This window comes from Camponotus vicinus, unplaced genomic scaffold (assembly GCF_025532165.1).
Source record: "Camponotus vicinus isolate PSW18456_S1 unplaced genomic scaffold, iyCamVici1.0 SCAF_1, whole genome shotgun sequence".
NCBI lineage: Eukaryota > Metazoa > Arthropoda > Insecta > Hymenoptera > Formicidae > Camponotus > Camponotus vicinus.
This window is the reverse complement of record NW_028141945.1, coordinates 31,294,879-31,317,274: the sequence shown is the minus strand read 5'-3', so window position 1 is coordinate 31,317,274 and position 22,396 is coordinate 31,294,879. Positions and strand designations below refer to the sequence as shown.

The 22,396-nt window shown below is 42.4% G+C and overlaps 1 protein-coding gene across 4 annotated transcripts in view; it reads left to right on the top strand.

Moving 5' to 3' along the window:
• LOC145960571 (uncharacterized) overlaps positions 1-22,396 on the top strand; it is a 167,730-nt gene that overhangs the window by 118,606 nt on the left and 26,728 nt on the right. For all 4 annotated transcript variants that reach the window (XM_083080162.1, XM_083080155.1, XM_083080147.1 and 1 more), the window contains one exon: positions 18,585-19,132. In XM_083080162.1, coding sequence (XP_082936288.1) covers positions 18,740-19,132 — 393 coding nt within the window. In that variant the 5' untranslated portion in view covers positions 18,585-18,739. The remainder of the gene's footprint in view (positions 1-18,584; positions 19,133-22,396) is intronic.

Here is a 22,396-nt window from a genome sequence, read left to right as displayed (position 1 = left end):
TAAGCCCGAAGCGGTAAATCACCTACACTTATACCGGTGCTACCGCCACCTAACCCCGCCGCACCCTCGCGGCGGCCTCGTGAGCCATCTTCGATCGAGGGGGAGTCGCGCGACCGAGGGTGGAGGGCCGAGGGCGGCGGACGAGGACGGGGCGGCTGGGGAGGGGTATACATTACATTTCAATTTGGATCTGTCCGTCCTTCTTGCGGGAACGGGAGACGAGTACTCCGCCATGGACCAATGCGCTATCGTCGAAATAGGGAGTGCTTGCGAATTTTCCTGGCTAGTCCTGTACCTGCAGGAGCGTGTATCGCGCGCCGAGGACAATAAGAGAACCTGAAACTTACTACCGACACGGTTCGGAGTTTTCGGGCGAATCCGGGCATCGTTATCGATATTTATCTCGTTATCGATATTTAGATCGAACCAAATCGAATCAAATTTAACGTATTATCTTATAAAGTTGAGAATTTTGTTTTAATCATTAGGATAAACGGTAATTTATAATCTCGAAATTTTTTCGCTCGAGAGAGAAGCACGAAAACGCGCGTGATTAGAATTTATAATGAAAAGAGAAGCAATTAGAATGAATAATAAATTCTTAGCAACGGGAAATGAAGGGAATAATGTGACTCGGGGCAAGAGGAGATCAAAAGTATGCTCTCATGTAAATGCGAGCCATATTCAATTTCGACTGCATGAAAGAACGAGGATTGCCTCATGCGAAGAAAGTCGGTATCTCGCACGCACGCTCGCAAAAGCGGAACAAATGTCTTGTTTATGAGGGTAGTATCGATTGATTGATATAGACGTAATGTGAATATTTTCCGTTCCGCGTCATTTCTTTATTCCGAGCTCCTTTTTTTACGATCAAAGATTAATGTTATTTGAAAAATATTATTAACATTTTATTAGTTTTATTTCTAGAAATAAAAGAGATAGGATAGCGATCGTGATCATATTTGATGTATAAAACTCGCAAGGATCGCTATACGATCGCCATGCTTTCGACATAAACTCCACCGAAAGGATCGATATACACGCTTGTAAGTTCGTGTAGCGAGCGAGAGCGAGAGCGTGGCAGTCTTATACCGACCCGCTCCGCGAGGAGGAGGTCAGAGGTCGAGGGCTTCGTCAAGTCAGGAACCCGTCGATCCAGTTTCTGCCTGGAATCACAGTCCCGTTTTCACCTCGAAACCCTTGAACTCGACCTGGCGAGCCGCCGTGGCGACGTGTATTCTACACGTGTGAATGAAGAAAAGCGATTTTTACGATCGCTTTAACATTTATCCAAGTGCTGCTTTCTTTTTATGTCGTTTAGACGAAATTATTTTGAGACGTATCGCGGAATAGATATTATATTTTTTGCTAAACGCGATAAGTGTACGATTAAAAATCTGTTAAACAATTTACAAGAATATGAGATTTTTTCGCCAATTATACAGATTTCTTTTTTATCGAACAGAAATATCCGATAATGTTATTACATTCAACAAAGTAAGGAATGCCGTACGTAAACGCTTGGTAAGACGCAGAGAAAGAGAAGCCTCGTAGCCGTTGTCGTGCTGGAGTGCACGGGACCAATGGGGCCCTTTGTAAGGTTGGGCCCAACAAACGACCCTTTGTCCTCCGCTAAAAGGAGACCTCCAAAGTGGAGAAATCGAAAACGCTCGCTCTGCTCGTTGAAATTTATTGTTTGTTTAGTCCGCCAGCTTTGTGCGCGCTCCTGTTCAAAAGTTTTTCGATTTCTGAATCGCATTTATAAGGAAGCAATCTCGCTTTATACGCCATGATTTTTTATGAACGCAATTTTTTAGAGTATATCGACTACCTTTAGATCACAGAATCGCAATATTTGCGTAAGAAATTTGTAAGGAAAAATGACATCTTTCTTATTGTTTATTATAATGAAATTGACGCGTATCCCGATTACGTTGTTGCGTCGATCGTTTCTTATTTAGTACAATCAATCCTTGTACAACATATCTCTCGAGCGACAAGAATACGCGCGTGCGCCTTAAGCGCAATTAATTCCACCGTGCTCTGTGTTCTAAACGGGTGGGTCGAATCCATCCCACGGCTCACGTGGAAAAACGCATTCTCGTCCCGCGGCGACTAGTTGTATGAGAAAAAAAAGGGAGAAATTGAGGGAGAGCGCGCGCGAACCGGAGAAAAGCACGAAGGGAGCGGGAGGGGAGGCGGTAACTGAAGAAGAACGTCTGCGAGGAGCAACACGGAGGGCTAAGACGTTGTCCCGCCAACAGGTGGCAGCGGCCTCACACCCCTCCGGCACCATTCCTCTCCCTCCCCCTTCCCCTATCTCATCCTTCCTGGCAGCAACCACGACGATAACCCGCGGCGACACCCGATAAAACGGGTAGAGAGGGTTGGGGGTCTACGATGCCGGGGTAAGTGGGTCGGAGACGAAGGAGGAAAAGAAAAACACCGGAGGGATTATCGGCCTTGGATACACCACCAGCCCTTCTTGCCGCCCCTCACGCACATCCTTTCTTAACGAAAGCGACTCTCCGGCCAGCGCATTCGCTCGACGATCCACGTGCGGGACGCGAAGGATCAAGATCGTAACAAGATATTTTTTTTCTCGTAACGTGAAAAAAATTTGCTTCGTCGGATCGTACGTTATTCTTGATCAACAAGCGCGAAACAACTCTCTTTTTCCATCTTCTTTAATTACCTGTTTATTAATTATCATGCGTGACAGGTGTTGCGACGCGCGGTTTCGTCACGCAGAGCGACCGTACGTATCATTTATCAGATGACAAGCCGTGGCCGCTTTCTCGTCGAGATCCATTTGCTTACGAGGATGTATAGTTACATTATCGTATCGTAATGTCAAATACTAACAGTGGTCCGGCAAATGGTATCATTACAGCATCTCATACGTAGACCACTCTACGTCCCACAACCGTCCCCTCGTAACCGTATTTCTCCGCTATGAAATATGTGGCATCGAATGCTGTGGCAAACGGGCTAATGCGTCTTAATAAAAGTGTCAGGTCACCAACGACGTATATTTCTAATCTTGTAATTATTTCTCTCATCGTTTTATTTATACTTGGCACACGAAAATGACTCGATCAAGTAATTAGAATGAATTGTAATTGGCGAAAACGCGCAAGAATAGAGCGATATTCCTTTCGGTATCATTTCACTCATAAATAGAGTCTTGTCTCTCTCTCTCTCTCTTTCTCTTTTTTTTTTGCTCAAATCCACAATATTCCGTACGTTTCGCCGACCGTTATACGTTATTCTCGATGGCGCAATATTTTTCGTAGATCGATATTTCATACGTTTATGTACTATCGCTAGCGGTATATAAAGTGCATTTTTATCACATGTTTTGAAGCGAATCCCGATGGGAAAAAACTTGGTCCGCGGAATCAGAATTTACTATTACATTCATGATAACTCTCGCGCTCCGTTACGATGACAATATTAGCAACACGGTAACAACTGGCAATATTCACGTGCCTTTCCTTTCTCTATGTTTCATCTCTGTGTATCACCGCGATCCCATCCACCAACTCGCACAATCGGGCACTGTTCGCGAGTGATGCATTAATCCCGCCTCATCTCCACCGCACGATCGTTAAATTTAATTTGCATCGTTGTCAAATAAACAAGCGTTTACGCATACATTCGCGCGATTCGGTTTCCATCGAGGAAATGGGCCGTTTTTGGGCGAACCTCTCTCGAGCTTAATCTCGGCGCAGGATCTTGGTGAGATATCTTAAGAGCACGGAATCAATTATCGCGACTTTCACCGCGTGGGCGCGCCGCATCTGGCGTGTCCGGCTCTCCCACGTACGACCACGTGTTTCCCCTCGGCAGTCGTACGTGTATGCGTGCGTACGCGAGAGGGAGAGAGAGAAAGAGTACGCGCGCAAAGTGCCGACAATCGCTGGTACATACCGTAACGCGGAATTAACGACTACGAAGACCGTTGACGCGCCTGAAAGGAATCCCAATGGAAACCCATAGATCTCATCCAGGTCGTCCACCGATAATCCGTGTATTCGCGCGGCGCACCTGAGTTTCCAGAGAAATGTTCGAGACCCGAAGGAGGATCGCGAACGAAGGAAACTGAGAAAATTCGCCGGAGAGAGAGAGAAATCTAGCCTCGCGCCGCTTTCATTTCATGCGAAACGTAATGAAAGATTTAAAATTTACGATTAAGCATCAACTGTAAATGCTCGACAAAAGCTCTCTCTGCATCTCCATATTTCATAAATATGCATCTTTAAAAGAAGCCTACACTGAAGTATAATTTGGATATATGTGTCCCGTTCTTATAAAGTTATGTAGCGGACGGATGGTTTCGAGGATCCCGAAATAGGTTTGTCGTGTCTTGGTTACAGCTTCTGATGAGATAACCCACCGGGATAATCTCATTGTTAGTGTGTACACGTAGATGTTGTAGCGACGATAGTTTACGTAATCTCCCACGACATATGTGTACTCTGGTCAAGTCGCGTAGGGGGAAATAAAAGAATATTTCACCTTTGAAACAACACGCGATCGACCGTGCAGTGAGAGCACAATTTACTCACCTTTTGGTTCGTCTTTATACTAATTGAAATTAGTGATAGATGACAAGTGAAAGGACGGACGAAGAATGGAAAGGCAAACTTACCGCGGAAATAGGCAAACAAGAAGCTCGCCGCGTTTTCGGCTCGTTGTCGGCGATGACTGGCGAATATCTGTGTCGAGAGCAACGTGTATATGTGTGCGTGTGCGTGTGCGTGTGCGGACACACCCGTGTAAACGAAAGGGCGTCTATAAGCAGTGATAGTTATTACGGTGTCGAGGATGATGATGAGAAATCCTTGCGGTCAACTTCGGGATTCACTCTCGTCGGCCAAAAGCGAGATCAACGTTAAATCTCTAATAACGATATCACATTACTGGGCGCTTAACCATAACATGCAACCCAATTTTTTTCTCGCGTTTGTAAATGATTACGGAGGCATTTATATATCATCACTGAAAGATTCCGGGCACTGATATAACGTGTAACATATTTTTAAATCTCTTCTTAGATATTTATATTTAAAAAAAATGCATCAGTAATGTACGGTTCATAAATATTATAGTATTTTTTTTGAGTCACGAAACATTTAAATTGCACCTCAGACATTTATGTCTATCAAGAGAGATACCGAAAATCGATTTATCCTGAATTAATCCTTCAAGCTGTATTTTTGCAATCTCTTTTTTCGTTTTCAAACGATAATGTTGCAATTTCCGTCACGCTTTCATCGATCGAAAATCTTTTATTTAGAAGAAAACATTGTACGATTAAAAATTTGCGTATTCGTCAGATTTAACATTTTATTTCCTTTTAATATTTTTATCGAATGTATCGATTATTAAAATACGTACGTTGGACAGAACTTTGGGATGTTATAATCTCAAATTTTCGCACGTATCTTCTCTGAATACCACTGCCAGAGTAGTTTCCTAGAGGATGCTAACTACAGAGTTAGAACTTGCGAACGGATCGTCGTGACGGCGCTGGAATCTCGTTCGAATGTTAACGAAGTTAGCGAGGTGGGCCCATGCAAAACGCATGCGTCATCGAGCGTAATGACCGATTACGCAGGACGAGTGTCATCCTCGTATACCGAGCGGACGGCTAGCCATGACGATGACATCGCGGTGTTACGCGCACGGATCGTTATTGAATTATACGCGATGCCCATAATCGAATGATCATTATGTCGAGTTAACGAGCTGCGTTAAAGGTATGGACGCGCTGTATGCGGTTGTGAAAGGCGACGCAGGGTGTCGGACATCGATCCTTATTCTCCCGATCGGGGACGTCGCGTTAAATCGGCCTCGAAGAGGGAAAGATTTCCGAGTGACGTTAATTTTATCGAGTATATTTCATTTGATAAGGAAGACTCGCGTGACTAACTGTACGCGTCGCGCGTCTCGAATGTCTAATTTGTTACAGGGAGACGCGCGAAGATGGCCGCCGAGCCGGGGTCCAATTATAGCCGGAGCGCAAAGAGTTAATTAATTGGCGTTATTTACCAGAGACGGCGTACGATCCTTCTCCGCGCCATCACGTTGCTTTCTTTCTGGCGCATCTTCCGTCGCGGCTTCCCCCTCTGCCACCCACACGAGCGCACCGCGACTCGTCGCCGGCCCGTCTGTGTGACGCTCGCGCTCCGGCCCGCCACCCTTCCTCCCCTCCCTCGTGTCCATTAGAATATTAATGCGAATTGATGCACACGTGTCATTACCGTAATGAGTTGGTTGCTGCTGTCCATGAGTGTACAAAGTGTCGTCTGAAAAGCAATCACGAAATTGCGGGTGTCTCCCCGGCGCCTCTTGCGCTCCTTTCCCTTCCCTTCCCCTCCTTCGCCTTTTCTATCCCCTTGGAGACCGCGAGGCCACGAGAAGCTGTCGTTGCTCGTATCACGTGCGTTTACCATCGGATGTTAGTTAAGCGCGTCGTGAATTCTCAAAGAATCATTTGGATTGGAAATTTAGAAATTAAAAAGCAATGATTTTATATATTTATATATATAAGAAAATATTTAAAAAAACGTGTTAGCCTCACGAGGGAAGAGTTGAATTGATGGAATAAGCCAAATTTTGGCCGAAATAAATGTCTTCTTGTGCGAGAATATAAAACGTGTGTTGAACATCTGTGAAATCTGAGAAAAATGAGGGAAAAAAGAGCCGCTTTGCTCGTCCGAAATTTATGATGATTGTTTCGATGGCTTATTTCAGGTAAAGATTATAAACAATAAATAATCCCCATTGTGTGTGACTTTACATTTACCGGCTGGCCGTCCGGCCATATGCGGAACAGGTTCATCCTCTGACACAGGTATGCGCCGGACAAAATTATCCGAGAAAAAATTGTCATTAAAAAGATTAGTTTCCACAAATAGATTTTATTAAAAGTTAACTTATTCACGTTGTAAAATTCGTCGGCCTATTGTTTTTTTCCAACTGCTGTCATTACATCAGTAATCTTGTTTAGATTAATCAACACATTTCATTTTTTATATAATAGTCATTATACACAAATTATTTTAACATAAATCTTTTTTTATTTAACGATAAATTTCATTTTTACTTTTAAACGTGATTCTCTCATATGGCGAAATATAAAAACGTATAAATTGTTAATAAATAAATAAATTATTATATACGAGGCAATGCACATTTTGTTTCGATCGTGTTTCGTTTAAAGCGCTGAAAATCCGCTTGGAAAAGTTTTGTGTTAATAAGTAAAGCTCATTTACCGAATCGTATACGGTATAGTCGAATCGATGAATCGAATAATTAACGAATGCTATATATTAACGCCCAGAACGACATTTTACAATGGTGCAAAAAAAATTGTGATTGAAAATTTAAAGTTAAAGATTATCAATATTTGACTGCAGTTATTCTCATACAGGGGAGTAGAAGCATTTTTCATACAAATAAAACTGTGTGTGTATCCACATTAGTTAATCCGACTAACCGATATTAATCTCAACGTTTACCGAATGCGTATCGTACTTGAAGAGCTGAAAAAAAAACGAGAAAGCGAATGAATGAAAAAAATGAAGGGAACGATATAGACTGAGAAAAATCGCGAGAGGGAGCTAGATGGAAAAAGTGAGAGAAAGAAGGGAAAGAGACTGAGGGAAACGGAGGACGAGAGGATGGTAGAAGGGACGGCTTTCGATGAACATGGGAGCTATCGACGAAACGAGCTGTAAAGCGATCGTTAGAGAGCACAGGGACGGTACGTATATACGATCGTATCGGCAGCTAATGGACCTACAATTAACGTGGTGCGCATCTGCGATTGGATCTCCGTCAAACGGCGATAAATTAAGTTAATTAGCTCGTTACACGTATCACCCAGCGGCTCTTGACGCTAGTCACGGTTTGACGAATGTGACGCTCGTTAATCGTCTGCTTCGCTTGTTGCCAGTCTTCCCAGTGGATCTCGCGATCTCTACTCCCTGTTGTCGCGTGACGAAGGGATGCTCTCGATGGGATACTCTCATCGAAATATTCCACCGAGTCAATATTCGCGCGGGCATTAGAGACTTTTCAAACGGACCGCGACTCGAGTTTAACGAACTTGTCGGAAAACGGATTCCTCGCGATCGAATTATGTGTCTATGAAGAAAAATCTTGCATTTGATCCCATTTTATGTATGGCGCTCGGTAGTATTCGGTAACCCTGTATTCGTTACTATAACAATACTCGGCTCAACTCCGAGACGAGAGTGACATAAATAGTGGAAAGATTTCACCCCCTTAGAATACGTGCATCGCCGAAGCGACGCACTTGCGGAACGGAAAATAGCGTATTAGCAGTGGCAGCTGCGTTGCCGCTTCGAATTGAATTGTTATTCGAGAAACGAGAGAGGGGAAGAAACCCTCGCGAAAATATCGCGTTGCGAGAATAGAGCTAATCGTCGGAATTATCGTATTCCGTGTATTGTCTGTATTATACATTTTTGGAATAAAAATACGCAGCCATGGTGTCTAATGTCTTTGGAGCTCCAAGACTCGAGAAAGGGAAGCAAGCAGTGCGTCAGCGTGTGTCGCTACTATCAGTTTATCAGATGCTGACGGCAACTGCGACAGCTGTTACCTCGCGAGGTATGGTAATTTTGCATGAAGATTGAAGGAGAGAGAGAGAGAAGATAATAAAATAGAAATAGGAGATAATATATATGAGAAGAAAAGAACAAGAATAATTAATTTCACCGTTGGACGTATTTTCGTATTTAGAAAAAATAATATATTTGATATAAACGATACTGCAAGCGATGAGAAAAAAGGCAATCAAGAAGAAATAAAGACAAAAAATAAAGATAGTAAGATAGAAAATAATAAAGAGAGTAGAGGAATAGAGAAAGAATTTTATCATACGCTTCGGTATGAAATACTCAATGAGAGCATTAAGTATAAAAAGTACAATGTATATTATAACAGTTACATGCAAGAGAAAGAAACTGTTGTATGTGTATCGTATAATGTAAAATAATAAATTAAACTAACTGCAAAAAAAAAAGCAAGTATACATAGAGGCTGAAAAATGGAGATGAGGGTTTACAGGGGTAGAGTTTTCATTGAAAGAAAAAGAAAATGGGGACGAGGAGAACGGTGTGTACAGGCTGTCGTTATTGGAAAGCAGAGAAACGAGCGCTGAGACGGGCAATATCTGTCAAACACATATTTTTTAAGATTTATCACGCCCTCGTTTTCCCAAAAGCCAATTTAATTTTTCTACTGTGGCGACTATCGCCTGATTTTCAAGGGGAAAACACTCCATGTTTGCAGCATCTCGCAGGATCGCCCATGGAATTTCCTCGTAAAGAGTATATTTCATGTTCTTAAATAAAAAGAAAAGTTAGTCATGTTCGACAATTTAGATTCTTAAGGCAATGATTAATTTAAAGATTGGCAATATATGGTCGCGAAGATGAATTTTTCCTTATACCTATCTTAATATATAATCATTTCCCGCTGTCTATTTAATTCAAATGAGATGTGTAGATGCCCAAAAAAGATTATAAATTTTCAGATTTGTCCATGTACTATGCCTCGGACTTGCTTGCGAAAATTTCTAGTCATTGCGTCGTAATTTTCGTAATTAATGGATTATTTTATTATTATAAATAAAGCGAGAGAACGACTAGCAGTGAAACATTGACCAGGGTTTAGATTATTCCGGATGCTAAAAAGAGGGAATACAAAGGGGGGGATAGAATGTATTTAACGTCGTGCATCATCCCTACGAGCGAGTACGGTTTCAATCGCCGCAATTTCATACGCGGCTACGTTTACGCGCCGTGTGTTTGCGGGGTGTCCCGTCATAAATTTGCTCGGTGGATTCTACAGGGCTGAAGATCGTGTCTTGGGACGCAAGAGGGTCGTCCGTCCCGGGACGCTCCGATCGATTAAGTTACTCGTGCGACTCGATTTCTTCGGTACACTCGGTAGAAGCCGCGCTCAATCCGATTCTGTCTAGTCATTGTTAATAATAACGTTGTGCTTTAATAGCGATTTAACACGAATAGAGATTACGAAAAAGAGAAAATAATTTTTAATTATAATTGCTCGCTCTATTGTATATAATTCTAAACTTGATTCACACGCATAATATTCTAGCGCATTATTCAGCCGTTCATTTCATTCCTTTGTTTTCTCGTCTCTCTCCAGCTACCTCTTTGATTAATAAATTCCAGCCTACAACGGCGAAACTATCAGAATGAACATCGTCGAGGCTAAGAAACGAGCCTGCCTCGCGCAACTCGCAATATGGAGCTCGTATTTCATATCGTTAGGGGAGGCAGGCAGGATTGGAAGAAGGGTAGGGAGAGTAGCGAGGCGACATCGTAGCGGTGCTGCAAATTTCATCCAATTACGCACTAAAATGCGCCGGGAGCCAATAACCGAATCATAATCCCTTAGTTTTACACGAAAGCGTGGGTCGCGTCGGGGCAACGGTGGGAAGAGACACAAGGGTGGATGAAACGAGGAGGGGGAGGAGAGTCATGGTTTGCTCGCCGAGGCGGCGCAACTTTACTACGCAAATTAAGGCGAAGTGGCAGTCAGTAATTTTATGTGCCCATCTCAGCTACTGATATTGAATTTCCTTAGTCGCTTAATCCGAATCTTTGAGCGTGAGTAGAGGAGAGGGAGTGGCGAGGGGGCGGTGGCGCCCTTGGTAGCTGCTGGCGGCGATCTCGCGAAATTGAAATCATTACTTTACGGGCGAATCGGGAGAAGTGGATATACCGGGTGGATCCCCTGACCGGGGATTTCCCAAAACACCCGCGCTCGCGCAAATTGTTTCGCGTTCTATTTTTTTCCCGCGACGGACAAGTGCGAGCCCTCGAAGCTCGGGCGTAGATCCGAGATTGGATTGGACGGATTTTTGAGATTCTCGACCACAGCCATTATAAAATTTCTCGATGGAAAATACCGCGCACTGTTGTCGCGACGTAATCGTTTCTTTCAATTTTATAATCTGGAAATTTGTATAAAAATTGCGCGATAATACAGACAAAATTCTTGGGGATTATGAAATATTTGTCTCCTAATAATTTCGTAGAAATGAAAATTATAATTATTATCATCTGCAGCATCCTGACGAAGCATTCAGATACATTCGTTTCGGAGGAAATTATAATAATAAACCATCAGTGTGTCCTCCTCGGATCGATCGATCGCTGCGGCGTGATACACGCGCGTAATGAAAAAAGAGCATCCGGACGAATTGATCTAGCGGGGAGGGGCAGGGGGGGAGGGGAGAGGTTTCGATTCGGGCGCACAATACCGCAACTCGCATTCAATTGCGCCAAACAGCTTTCTTCGGTCCCGGCAATCTCCTCTTCGACACAATAAATTTATGGTTCCATTCAGGGTTCGTACATACACATACATACACGTGCCCACACACGCGCATATATGCGCGCGCGCAAACGCGCACGCATTACAATAAGACCGCGGCCTGTTTAATAGAATAATTAAGGACCCTCGTACGGCAGCTGATGCCCAACGAGCGCCCGCGCGCGCGCGCGCGCACGCGGCCGCGTACGCGCGCGTATAGATGCGTGAGAATATAACGTATGCCGGCTCGCCCGGCTGGCATTGTTGATTCGTAGGGTGTGCATTTTGTACAACGAGGTCAGAAGGGAATTAATGCATTCATCCGAATTCCAAACGAAATTAATGCGCTCATCAAAAACATTGTGCCGGCAGCTACGTTCTTAATTTACAGAAACGCAATCCTTTATTTTTTTATTTTTTCACGAATTTATTAAAGAGCGAGAAAAACTGCATATATGTGTATGCGATATATACTTGGACTTGCAAACGCGGGATACATACACGCACGCACAGTTTAGATTATTACAATAGCTCTTCTTAAAAAATAAAACGTTTTTAAATGACGCAGATTTGGCTTTACGTTGCTGAAATAACGATAAATAATTGCGGGCCGCGAGAGCGCAATATTGTCGCGTCGATAGAAATAATTATCGCGGCGCAACACGTGGCCGCAGATTATCGAAAAATCGGACTGCTTAATTGAGCGGGGCGCGCGCGCATTGTTCATTCGCCGTATACGAATAAAACGTCGCTACGATTAGCGGCATTGCCGAACAATATTTTTCAGATAAATCTGAATAAGATTTCACGAGTCGACGGAGCCTCGAACAATTCCCCGTCTCCTCCGCTATCTCGCGATATTTAAGACGCCGCCCGATCGTAGAAACACGATGTAGAAAATATAATTTAATGCGAATTCTCCCTCGTCATTCCAACTGACGGATTCATACTCGAGGAGCGAAAGAGTTGCCGGGGAAGTAGGAGGAATGGCGAGAAGAAATGTGGATAAGGAGGATGCTGGGGAGGAGCGCGGGGGAGGCGGACGGGGGCAGACGTTTTACAGCGGCATTTCGAATGGCGCTGCAAAATCGCCGTGCAATTTTCTTTCCGCGCGCGGGGGAAACGCGTACGGAGGAATATATACGACGAGAGCGTCCGCGCGTGGCCACGTGATTGGTCGTAAACGCCAAAAATATGCGCCGATTGGCCGGCCGTCCGGCTAACTTTATGGTAGCGCCGGTATGCCGGTCGGGTTTTATGGTTAATTTTTGCAATTTTGTAATTGCCTCGCAGCCCTGCGCGGACGAGCGCTTTTCCCTTCTCCTCCCCTTCGTCTTTTCTGTCTCGCCGCGTTATCCCGTCTTGCAACAACTGATAACTCGACGTTTGTCTAACCCGTCACAAGAGTTTAGCTCGATATTTTCAAAGGCGTATTTATGGATATTATCGACTTGCATGATACAATCATGCGATATGCATAATAATATCCTTGGCGTTATAGCTGAAGATAATGCTTATGAGAAGAACATTTATTAAGCTCGTAGAAGATTGTCAGCGCGATTGGATCGATGTTTGGATAAGTTTAAGATATCGAGGAGAGGAAACATCGCGATATCGAAGCGGGAGATCGAGATACTTGATCAAGTACACCGCGGTATCGTTAGCAGTCTCGCACGAGTGTGTCAGGGAGTCGCGGAGCGCACCGAGACCGCAAATAACTGTTTCCGTTGGAATCCTGCGGCCTGCACCTTGCCATCGGCCGCGATATCAACACCTTGACGCTCCGTATTTAAAGCGTATTACCGGCGAGGCCGCCTCGAGTGGGTCATCGATCCTCGGCGCACAACTTTTCGCTCTCCGTTCGCGATCGCCGATAAGCTTCGAGTTCCAGCTGATAGCCGCGACCGCGATACGACACGACTCGTAATGCAGACCAAAGTAGAAGCGAATAGTGAAGAAAATATTTACTCGACCGCGTGAAATCGAAATGCATTGTTCGACGACGCTTGCATCTATTTTTGTTGGCGTAATTTTTTAATCGTCCTTGCATTGAAAAAAAAAGAGAAGGATGGTTAACGCTGTACCATTGGAGCTCGAAGAGTCGCACGAAATTGCATCCCGCGGTCGCGTCGCCCGTCATCTGTAGCAGCTAGTCGGCATGTCGGTGGGCGACCGATGGTGGCGGCTGTACACACCTTCCTTCCGGCCTTCCTTTCCCAGGAAGTGGAAGTCAAGTGAACCCGCCACCGTCGCCGCCGCCGCCGCCGCCACCGCCGGAAACTCCGCTAATGACTAAACTTGCTAATTTCGGCCAATTAGGCTTCCAACGCTCCCACCATACCCGTCCCGTTTTCGACGTTTCCTGATCTCCGTCTACTCGACCGCCTTGTCTAATGCGCGCCGCACTTACCTTGACCGATAGACGCTAATTTTATTGCGCACTGCGGCTCGCATATTCCCGTAGCGGCCCCACTTGGTGAGATTCGATTACAAACCCCAAAATGCCAACGTTATCTCACGGTGTATTTGAAGTAATGATGTATAAAATTTGCGCGTGAAATTGCAGAGAAGTGACAATATGCATATGTGTGTGTGTACATTTTTATATCATTATCATATACATCATTATACATCTTTTACGTGTATATATTATTTTATATACTCTTAAATTACAATTTTTTTATTACATTTTAATATATGATTATTGTGTAATAATTTGGTCGTGTCTAAATGACTACCAATCTATGAGATCAATTTTAAAAGTTACTCGATACATTTCCGAAGGAACATAAATATATCGCATGCATGCAGGGACTTAAATATAAACTACAACAGTGTATATTGGCGGCGATACCGGATTCGACTCTTGACGGTCCCCATAAATATCCAACGTTGGCAGTTTGTTACTTTGCGCCATGTGAATTTCAAACCGACCATAATACTCAATATTCCTCGGTGAAACATTCTACCGACTAATTATCGTTGCTGGCAGTTTATCCTTTTCTAATTTCAAGAAACATATAAAAAATAATATACACACATGTAATATTATACTATTTATCTCGTTAACATGCTATATTTGTACTATTTATTTAATAATAATTTTGCCCGAGTAGATTTTCTAAAGAGATTCAAAACTCTAAATTTACTTTTAAAATTATTTTTTTCTGATTTTAATACTTTTTTCAGATGACAATTTTTATTTTCATTTTATGGTCATAAAAAAATGAGAAGAATTTATCAAGCCGCTGAGTCTCTTTATTCGAGAACGTAAAAAGTAATGAACCTAAAAATTCTTGTAAAGTAACAAACCAAGTCCTTGTAAAGATCTCTGAGAAGAAGCAAAGAACAACTTAGCGCTCGAATTGCTCCGATTTGAAATTTCTAAGGATTGCGTCAAACAAATTCAGCGAACATGGCGGGCCAATACATGGAAGAAAGCCGCTTTCTTCCTTCGTCTGGATTCCTTGGTAATTGCGTGCCGTGGTCCCTCGTTGTTCCTCTCTTCGTCCGCCTGTTTCATTGGTCCGAGGAGGAGAGCTCGCCCGCGCGCGCGCACGCCTTTTCATTTGTGCTCCCTCCTAGAATACACTTATAATAGGTGAACCGTGCGTGGCAAACAGGGAAGAGGCCGCCGCAACGTGCCTAATCACTATAATCGTCCCCGGCAATAATTAGATTATTTTCAGTGTCTTCCAGCGCTGTCCTTGTCTCACCGGTGATTACCGGCCTGAACTTATCATTACATCTCCACATCGATCCCTGCTCGCCTCGGGCGTGTCCTGAGGGAATGACCATGTTTTTTTCGTGCGGGACCAGGGCAATAATCTAAGACATTTGATATTTTTCCGAAAAAGGAGATTAGAACATTGTAAGCTGCCTTAAATACAAGCTCTGTAAATTTATTATTATAGAAAATAAAAGTAGATAAAAAGAGAGACAGAGAAAGAGAGAGAACGAAAGTTATTTTACTTTATCGGTATAAAATAAGATTGTCTGGGAGAATTATATTATAGATCTTTATTTGCAGAAAGTCACGGCTGGTCTAATTAAATGAATTAGTAAAGTTGTAAATCCGTAATAAATTACCAGGGATTCTGGACACAAATTTCTCTCAACATTATAGTCGTGACAAAGTGGTTGTAATTTTAAGAATTCTTCCCGATTAGTTTTGACGCACTTCTAGAATGCATTCCGGAACTTGTGTGGGTTCACAAGGTTGTTTATTATGCCATTAAAGTTTATTTTATTTTTTATTTTATCAGTAGATGCAAATATTGTTTCATTGTCATTGTCCAGCTGTAGCAAAATTTTTGAAATTTTTCGTATTACATATCGTCGGAAAATTGCTCGAGGTGCGAATCTTAATCATCATTACCAGAATTCTTTTACAAAGACTGGCATAATTTAATATTTTTTTAGTAATAATCATAGTTGCATTCTTCTTACAAAGTAACGAATATATATTGACGAATTATAGGAAAATATATATTAATATAATTGAAATTACACATATGTATTTGTTGACGCTATATTTTTCATTTAGGAAAGAAGAATATTTGATCGATGACTGATAGAATTAAGACACATGATAACATTTTAATTTAACTATCGGCTAACGTCTTCGGGGATGGTCATTCTTGGAGATTGACTTTCCAGAGATGTCGAAGCGCATCTATATTTCCTTTCCGATCGTAAAGAAACACACGAAATTAAACTGCCTCAGAATGAAACTGTAGGGCCAATATTAATTTCGCGCGAGACCACGCGGACTATTCCTCGCTATTTTATTAGTCCTTGAGAATAACGTCCAACGATTTCGTAATATTGCCGATTCCAATGAAACAGCAGTTTCCGAGGTGGCGATCGCACGGTATAGAGAGACGAGTTCTGGGCGAGGAAGACTTTTACGACTCGGCAATTCGCGAAAGAGGGTTCGTCAGAGTCCGAGAAATATTTAAATTCAATTCGGATGCGGATGGTATAAACCACGAGCGATCGACAAGGATTTTCTTCAGACGGAAGATAGGATTAAATGCCTCCTTCTGTGGCAATTAAACTTTTTTCAATTGTACCTAATTCGCTTTATATTTTATATTTTCATAAATTAATGTTACACGTAGCCGTTTCACATTCGAAATGAGGAAAAAGATGTAAGCGTCCTTGAAAGGGTCGAAAAGCAAATCGCCACCGGGGGATTCATTCACCGGAATGTAACATTCCTCCCCCGTTAGCTGAGGATCGCCATTAATCCTTAGGCTGACTTTCTTTCCGTTCGCTGTCGTACAGAACGGGGCGTTCTCGTTATCGGCGCTTATCGCTAATAAGATCGCTGGACCGCTCGTTATCGTCGTCGTCGCATTCGCCCTGTCCTCATTTTCGTACGATTGCGATCGTTAATTATCCCTATCACAGCCGATCGCCCTCCTCTTTTGCCTTTCTCCCTCTTCCCCTCTCACTCCTCCTCCGCCCACGCGCTTTCGTCGTCCTCCTCGTCATTATCATTCCGGTAATTACCGGTGTATTCCCTCGTTATCATCTTGTTATCGTTCGACTATCGCGCTTCCGCGAGGAGCAGCGAGTGTCTCCGGAGAGGTCAGGCCTCGTAAACGGCGTGGGAGCGCACTGATAACGAACGAATCGAGAGCATCGGTCTATCCTTGAAATTAAATCGACGCGCGAATCGATTTCAATAGTCCGATCTGATAAATCGATCAACAAACAACTGTCCGCCTCATTTGTTTTCAATTTACTCGTCGTAGCGACAGGTGCTGCGCTTTAGTCGTATTCTTAGAAAAAAAATGTATCGTAATCTAACTACTTGATTTTACCTTGATTTACGATCGACGGATTATCCGTGATTGAACGTTATTAATTGACATGATAATCCACGATAATCCAAATTGCTGATAGATTCATGAACCGAGTGCCGGCACGACATCCGCGAAACTTAAGTAACCGCATTAAGAAGAAGCGGACGTACGTACATATAGAAACGCGGAGCGAGCGAGTCAGTAAGGGCATTAATGCATCGGAGATTTATGTGGTAACGGCGAGGATGAAATTCCATCGCGGTAGGTGCTCGTATAAGTGGCACGCTGCTCGCTGGCGGAGGCGCGAGAGTTATGGTTGCCCATACTGATATCCACTATAAACTCTCCCCTCCACCCACCCCCGCTGTCTGCCCTTCTCCGCGCGTTCTCCTACGCTCCTCTCCCTCTCCTTCTCTCTCTCTCTCTCTCTTTCTCTTTCTCTCTCCACCACGGCATACTTAATTAAATACGTATTAAGAGCCTGAGTGTGTTCCAATGTACCGATGTGCGCCTGCATCGTGGAATAATATATGCTTCAGCGCGCGCGCGCGCTAATTACTTTCTCCCACCGAGGGTGGCACACCGATATTTTTACTTTCCCCGCGTACAATGGGACTGTATTTATCGAAATAAAGCGAACGAGACGCGTTCTCTCCCTTGAAAGAATTTTTCAATATTATGTACGCGAATGCGAATTTATTATCGATTATTGCTATAAAAAGCATTGTTTTATTATTCAGTAGTTATGCACATGTATATACATGGTGAGTCGATGGATTCTACTGGAAAAAAACCAAGGGCTAAGAATCCGGGGAAGAATCCTCTACAAGACCTTTGGCCGCTCTTAAAATCGTCCGAATAAAGGGCGCTCATTATTTTTGTCCCGAGGGACAAAAAGACGGAAGTTTCGAATGGAAGGTTGATTGGCAACCCGCTGAGTTACTAGGACTATTATTGTTAATTAGGATGGGCATGCCTTGCACACTTTCATGGTTTTGATAATATGTCAAGTTACATGAATTCTAAAAAAAGAATCCTTAAATTAACAAAATTTCCTCCCGTTTGCATTTCGATCCGAAGACCCTCGTGGCATGCTATAAACAATCACGTGGACAAGATTTTTTAAATTTAGCGAGAATAATATGCAAGACAGTATACTCCATAGAATATTAATTACGACAATTAAGAAAGCTTGTTGTTATTAATTAAATTATTATTATTATTATTTTGTTATTAATTAAATTATCACCGAGAAAAATAGTCGATGTATTTCGATCTCTTACATTTGTGAATTTAATTATGATGATTGTAAAATTTAAACAAACACATTTTCATATAAAATTTAAATCAATCAGTTTAATAACAAAGGACTGCATTTTACTGCAGGTTTCACCAAAGTGCCGGAAGAACTCCGGTGCCAGGATTCAATAGAGCGCCGTACAGCCGCTCTTTCCGTCTCTATTTCGCCGTTGGAAACCGTCGGTGGGCTCTCTGAGCCCACCCTCTCATCGGTCAAACTGGCGAGCGCGTTAACCGCTGGCATGAACCCCCACCATCCGGGCCATTCCGCAGCCTACCCTCACCATCCCTCGCTCTCGAGCAGTCCGCATCATCCGGGGCCCGGCGGGCCGCATCACGCATACGGAACCGGCGGAAGAGGCGGCGGCGGCAGCGGTGGCGGTGGCAGCGGCGGCACGACGACTACCCCCGACTTGCCCAGCCCGCATTCACCCCCGCATGCCGGCGGTGCCGGCGATCCCGCCACCCCCTATGGCGCCCTGCAGCCCGGACAGGGCATGGGCAGCAACGGGCATCATCATGGTGGCGGCGGCATGATGCCGGATCATCCGCATCATCCCGGACACCCCCATCCGCACATGCCGGGACATCCCGCGTATCCACCGGTCAATCACAATAATAACTGCACGCTCAAGGTGAGTATTTTTCTAGGAACCTGGACAAAATTTTATATAATTACTTGCGTCTCCCCTAAAAATGTTATTTTAAATATCACGATATTTTTCGTGTATTATATATGCGCGATTTTGAAATTTAATTTTTCGTGCGATGGAGCGAAGCGGAGTACAGGTAGTTCCAAAGACACGGCGAAAAGCCCCTGGGCCCTTCGCAAAAGACTCAGGACCGGCACAACGTAGGATCACAGACTACGATTCGGCAGATATTATTCGTCCGACCCTCACTTACCTCGCTATTGACAAACGTAACAATATAGGCATTTATGATGGAGAAATATAATTGAATAAAGACGGAGGGGAGTCTGCACGTTTCCTCTTGCAGCTTTCCGCTTGATGCTTTATATCTGTCCTCCTTATCTCTCTCTCTCTCTCTCTCTCTCTCTCTCTCTCTTTCTTTCTTTCTTTCTTTCTTTCTATCTCTCCCTCATATACAAGATCCTGTCTCTTCCTGAGACTGTACATGGCTTCTTCAACTCTTATTCTTCATTCGTCTTCTTATAAATGCTCTGACTGTACACCTCTCTTCCGGTTCCCATTTAAGTATCCGAAAACATCTGTTGCTCTAATTCGTTTTTTTAGTATTTCTTGCTTTTCAATTTGCATATCAGTATACTAATTAATGCACTGTGTAAATTTGAAAATTTCTCATTTGCTGAATTCATCTGATCATCACTGATTGTATCTGGATTATTTTTTATATAATACATAAAATTTGATATTTACTATTAAAATTTGAAAAATTATTTAATTAATTTTCTTTTGCGAAAAAAATAAATTCATAGAATCCTACTTTGCCGACTACGATTCGGTAATAATAGAAGTATAAAATTTTGGAAATTTTTTTACACATCTAAAGTATAGAATATGAAAAAATTATCAAAAAATAACACGTTATTGTATTCATTTTGGGAAAATACAATATTTCCTTTTCTTGCATTATAAAATTCTTGATTTTTGAAACTTTATAATTATTTTAAATTCTAAAATTTGTATCCAAACATTTTTAGTTGTTCAGATTATTATCTTAAATATATTGTACCATTATCATTTCTTTTTTTTAGTTTTGAATAATAGAAAATTATAGATATTTTGATTCTTTGCTTTTTAATTTAAGAATATATGTTGAAGAGTAATTGAATTTTTTTGAATAATGTATCTCTGAATTTCTTTCATTTATAATTTTTCCATCTTTGCCTTAGATTTTCACTTTTCTTCTGTTTTGACTTTTTTCTTGCATCGCGCTTTTGTTTTCCTTTTTCCTATTATATTCCTTTCTTATTTGTTCTTCCTTGTTTCTTTCTTGTACTCTTTTACTGCTTTTTTATCGTTTTGTATTTTTTGTATTTCTAGTTTTTGTCTCCTCTTCTTTTTATTCTTTTATTCTTCTTTCTTCTTTTATTCTTTTCTAGAGATCCTTATGTTCTCCCTTGCACTTACGTTTTCTCCTTCTCTATTTTCTTTTCATCGTTTCTGGTTCTCGTCTCTTTATTTTTCCGCTCCTCTGATTTTACATCTTTTTTTGAATTTTTAATTATACATTTTTTTGTTTTTCTTTACGTCTTATCTTCTCTCTCTTTTTCTCATTTTCTTTTACTATTTTTTTTCTTTTTCTATATCGTTTTTCTTATCTTATCTCTTATTTTTACTTTGCTTTGCTTGTGCTTTATTTTCTACTTTTTTAATCATTATAATACATAACGTATCCAAAAATCTGCTGCAACTTTCGCTTTATACAACTTTGTAAGACTCACGGCACTTAGGGAGCCTGTCCCAGAATATACCCCTCTTACACCTCCACCTCGCTCCTTGTCTCTTTTCCATTCTCTTTTTCTCTCAACCGCTGCTATGGAAAAGATCCCCCTTCCTCTTTCTCTTCCCTTCCCTGCTGTCGACTCTATCTCTCTCGTTCTCTTTCTCTCTCTCTCTCTCTCACACGCACGAACGGATCCTCCGTTCACTTCCCCTCCCGGTTCACTTGATTCCCCTCCCCCTCGCTTCGTCGCTCCCTCTTACCATCTTTATCTGGCATTCTCTCTCAACGTTGGTTGGGTCCTTTCTAGGCTTGCCTTTTTATCCTCCCCACTCAACCGAAGGTACCTGAACCCGCAGGCCCGCAAGGCATTCGGGGGCCCGCAGCACCAGCCAGTTGGGTCCTGTCTGCGCTCCGCTTCGTTTCGTTTCGCTCTCTCGCTTCCTTTCTGCGCGCGCGTCCATGACTGCATCGCGCAAGCGAACGCGTCGCCGAAAGCGGCGAGTTTTGTGAACATTTGCTCGTTGCTCGTGATCGTGGCGCTTCGCCGTTGGTTCCGTAGAACCAGAAAATTGACCAGGGGATCCTGATCTTTGAAATCTCGTCGATCGCGGTGGGGGAAAGTGAGTGTACCGCAACGGGAACTTGTTGTTCGAGGCCGAGTGATATCCATTGGCCGAGTGAATCCGTGCGGCCCAGGATCGGATTTTTCATCGTCTTTTTTTTTCCTTTTTTTTCTTTCTTTTCTTCTTCGTCCTGTGGGGGACACTGAGTGAGTGTATCATGGAAGTCCAATATCCGTATCACTATAACACCATTGCGCGGATGGATAAGTGGTTTCCCGCTAATATCAAGACGGAAATCAAAGTAAGCATAATGTAGGAAATTTTTCAGAGTGGACGCTTCTTAACACGACAATTAATCCGCTCTTGTATCCGCGATATAAGTCGAATATTGCTGTGCGTATCCGATTGATCGCGAAATTGCATAACGTGCTATAAATAAATGTTGCTATTTTAGAATCATCTTGTATCATGAGACATTATTACTATATCAACAGATTTAAATATACGCAGTGCAGTGCAATATCGTTATAAATTTATTCATGACAAAATAATATTTTTTTATTGTTGTTTCATCTTAGTGTTATGTACACAGTGTTGCTATTATGCTCTTCAAGTTGGTAATAAAAATCTAAAAAAAGGCGAAATACGCGTTTCTTTATATTAAATTTGTAAATCAATATATAAAAGTGTATTCGCTCCGATAATAATACATTTGATTTGTGTTACCTATCAAATCGATCAAATCGTTTGCTCAAATTTTTTAATTACTCAATAATTTCTTTTGTTTTTAATTGGTATAAATGATACAAACGAAATAACTACTTTCACATACATAGATTTTTCTCATTTTCTTCATCGTTACCGTTTTATTTAAATGTAAATAAAGAGAAATCGTCAAATATGTGA